The sequence below is a fragment of the Cryptomeria japonica genome, chromosome 11 (genome assembly GCF_030272615.1).
Source record: "Cryptomeria japonica chromosome 11, Sugi_1.0, whole genome shotgun sequence".
Lineage (NCBI taxonomy): Eukaryota > Viridiplantae > Streptophyta > Pinopsida > Cupressales > Cupressaceae > Cryptomeria > Cryptomeria japonica.
This window is the reverse complement of record NC_081415.1, coordinates 551,293,298-551,297,216: the sequence shown is the minus strand read 5'-3', so window position 1 is coordinate 551,297,216 and position 3,919 is coordinate 551,293,298. Positions and strand designations below refer to the sequence as shown.

Genomic DNA, 3,919 nt, shown 5'->3' with positions numbered 1-3,919 from the left:
GAGAGAAAATCCTAATGATGGATCACAGGGTGTAATCCAAAAAGTTGATGCAAAAAATCCTACATAGTTGAATCCAAAAACAAAAAATAAGAATTGCAACGAGGTATGGAAATCTAGTCAGCAAATTTTTCACTTGCCTTCGAAACAATAATAAATAATTTTATTACAATACTACAAAGATAAGTATTCCCACTATGACACTTGTTTTTTATTACTTTAGTAGGGAAAGGGCCCCGAACCATTACAAAACAACAACAACAACAACAACAACAACAATAGAGAGTAGTAAAAAAACCCCAGGCATCACATAGCTAGGCACCCAACATAGAACAAAGATGCTAGCCTTCAGAAGTAATAAAAAATATATAGACTAAAGTAGCAGCCCATATTAATCCTACCATACTTCCTACAATAAGGACTAACTAAACTAACAAATAACTGAGTAAAGTAGACAGTAACAATAGTTCCCGGATTCAAAAATAATAATAACAGTCTTAGGGGTCTCACAAGCCCAATAAACCATAAGCCTAGAGACTTAATAATGAGCATCATAAACCAAAAAGTAAAACAAATAGAACTATCTAAAACTATATTAATAGCAAAAAACAACATCACAATCGCACCACCTAAGCAACAACCTAATTGTCCCTAATGAGATTCCACTTTTCGACTAGTCTTTTCATTTGCTCCTACCATGCCTCTTGGTTCTAGATGACACTTGTTTTCCCTTAGATTAAAAGATTTTTAAATTTTAATTTATTCTGAAATCCTATACTTTTTAATTGTATTAGGACTTACATATAAAAATAGAAAGTAGTAAATAGTAAAAGACACCCCGACATAAGAAAGAAGAAACTTCTTTTAATAATATTTAAATATTTATTCTTTAATTTTATTTACTAAATGAACAACAAGAGGTAGGGTCTCACCTAATTTCTTTCCACATAAACCTAGAGGACCTAACCTAACCTTTCACATAAGTGTGCAATTACAATGGCAAGATGACTGACTATATGCCTATACTAGTAGTTAACCAATAATACGAGGTAGAACCTTCATGCAATTACAATAATTTTATTTACTAAGTCAATAGTAAGAAGGAGGGCCTCACCTCTCTCCACCTAAACATGGAGGTCCTAACCTAACCTTCCACATGAACATGCAATTACAATAGCAAGATATCTATGACATTTGTTTCTCATTAGATTAAAAGATTTTAAAATTTTAACTAATTTTAAAATCATAGTTTTTCTTAATTGTATCAAGACTCTTGCATATTAAAATAGATAATAGTAAATAGCTAAAAACACTCCAACATAAAAAAGAAGAAACTTCTATTAATATTATTTAAAAATTCATTTCTTAATTTTATTTAGTAAACCAACAACAAGAGAGGCCAACATAAAAAAGAAGAAACTTCTATTAATATTATTTAAAAATTCATTCCTTAATTTTATTTAGTAAACCAACAACAAGAGAGGACCTCATCTAACTTTCCCCGTAAATATGGAGGGCCTAACCTAACTTTTCACATAAATATACAATTACATTGACAAGATGACTGATTATATGTCTATATAGTAGTTCACCTAACTTTTAACATAAACATATAATTGTGACTGATTAAATGTCGATATGATAGTTCACCTAACAATTAACAAGATGACTGATTATATGTATGTATAGAAGTTCACCTAACCTTTAACATAAACATACAATTGCGACTGATTAAATGTCGATATGATAGTACACCAAACCTTCCACATAAATGTGCAATTAAAATGACAAGATGACTGACTAATAGCTAACCAATAAGAAGAGGCAGAACCTTCACACAATTACAATAGCAATAAGTAGTTTTTCTCCCAACTATACATCCAACCTTATGATGGGTTGTCAGTGGTAAGCTTCCAGTAGGGAAAAGCAGAGATAGGAAACTTCTTTGGGAGGGTCAATCCAAACGTTTCCTCCCTATCCAAATCACCCTCCACATTCCAATGAAAGCAATGTATGAGCTGAGCCACAACCAAGTAAACAGAAGAAAGCCCCATGTAAATCCCAGGGCATCCTCTCCTTCCTGTTCCGAAAGACAACAATTCGAAGTGGTGGCCATTCACATCTATGCTTGAGCCAATAAATCTCTCGGGCTTGAATTCTAAAGGATCTTCCCAAACTCTTTCATCTCTTCCGATTGCCCAAACATTCACAAATAACCTTGTTTTTGGTGGAATGTAGTATTCTCCAACATTGCAACCCTGGGTGGACTCGTGTGCCATGAGCAAGGGCGCTGGTGCATGTAGTCGAAGAGTTTCCTTCACCACACATCGCAAGTAGTGTAAGCTTACCAGATCACTCTCTCTTACCATACGATCTCTTCCAACCTTTAATTCAATCTCCTCTTGTGCCCTTGACATTGCTTGAGGGTTTCTCAACAGCTCAGTCATTGCCCATTCTATAGTTGTGGTAGATGTCTCTACTCCAGCAATTAACATATCCTGCGAAAGAATTGAACTCGTTTTGTTAGTGAGGTCTAAGCAGAAATATGGCAATTGGGTATTAACGAAATGAATAGTTCCACAATTTGACAATACTAAAGAGCTAGTAGTTTCTGAGGGTCCATGACAATTACTGACCGTGATGATTGCTTTGATGTGAAGCCGAGAGACTTGTATCTCCGCACTTCCGATCTCAGCCATGTCCAGCATCACGTCCACAATGTCCGATTTTTCCGACTTTTTTACCCTTCTTCGCTCAATGTGCTCATCGATGAGCTCGTCAGCAAACTCATCAAATACCTTATTGACGGCCTGCATGCGGCGGCAGTAGCCTCCCCAATCGAGAAAAGCAAGAGAGGGAATGAAGTCTCCCGGAACAATTACTCCCGTGAGATGCATAATCTCAGCCACCATCTGTGAAAACTCCTGCCCTCCGCTCAGTTGATGGTCGCAGTAACTTCTCCCTGCAAACATTCTGCACACAATGTTGAGTAAGACGGAAAAGATGTGCTTCCTGAGATTGACGAGGCGCACGCCATGCTGGCTCTCCTCCCACACAGATCTGACCATGGCGGACACCTCTTCCTCCCTCACCCACCTGAATGACTCCGTTCTCTTGGGCGTCAGCAATTCCATTGTGCACAGCTTTCTCATCTGCCGCCAGTACTCTCCGTAAGGGGATTGCGCCACGTCTCTGCGCTCGTAGGTCATGTACTTGCCCGCCGATGTAGGGGGCCTGTTGGCGAAGATCAAATCATGGGTTTTAAGAAACTCTTTGGCCATAGCAGGGGAAGAGACCACCACCGTGGGCACCGAGCCCAGGCGTAGGAACATGATGGGCCCGTACTTGGTTGCCAGCTTAGCCAGAGCTTCGTGAGGAAGACTTCCCAAAAGATGGAGATTGCCTACCACCGGCCATGGCCGTGGCCCTGGTGGCAATCCCAACTCTCCCTTGTCGCTCTTTCTCTTAGTTTTTGTGATAAATCTGTATATCATCCAGAGGAAGATGAGTGAAAAACCCAACTGTATTACAGAGGAATTAAGCCACGCCATATTTGGGTAGCCTGACTTATTACAGATACTTGATCTATGTATTTAAAGCAGCTTGTCGTGAAATTGTCTAACCGTGGTTAACAAGTTTTACTTCACTCTGGAATATATTTCCTGATCAGATTTTTTTTCGCTTGTGATAAAGACTGTTTCTAGAATGTTTTTTGGGTTGAATTATTGTACAGCAAGTTGTCCAGTTGAATATTAATGTTGCCTTTTTAGTACGAATAAAATAGGTAGGATTGAATGAGTAAGCTCTCTCTGTAATTGGTCGGCCATCTTCCAAAGTAAAAGGCATTCAAGCCGAGCGTGAAGCGTGGCATCTGATGCGTCTTTCGCGGGTGCATAAATTCCAAGCAATTAAAACTGTTCAT

The 3,919-nt window shown here is 38.5% G+C and overlaps 1 protein-coding gene across 1 annotated transcript; it reads right to left on the bottom strand.

The window, feature by feature from the left end:
* Positions 1–1,782: 1,782 nt before the first annotated feature.
* LOC131072886 (cytochrome P450 750A1) lies at positions 1,783–3,581 on the bottom strand. The gene is made up of 2 exons (XM_058009181.2): positions 2,634–3,581; positions 1,783–2,495 (listed from the first exon to the last, which is right to left on the bottom strand). Exons 1-2 carry the CDS (start codon positions 3,546–3,548, stop codon positions 1,884–1,886), a joined length of 1,527 nt encoding a protein of 508 aa, XP_057865164.2. The 5' UTR covers positions 3,549–3,581; the 3' UTR covers positions 1,783–1,883.
* Positions 3,582–3,919: the final 338 nt, after the last annotated feature.

Bases quoted from the DNA above. Each gene is read 5' to 3' on its own strand.
- LOC131072886 (XM_058009181.2), bottom strand. From the start codon at position 3,548: ATGGCGTGGCTTAATTCCTCTGTAATACAGTTGGGTTTTTCACTCATC. The intron at 2,496-2,633 runs GTCAGTAATTGT...ATTCTTTCGCAG, and splicing joins ACATCAAAGCAATCATCACG to GATATGTTAATTGCTGGAGT.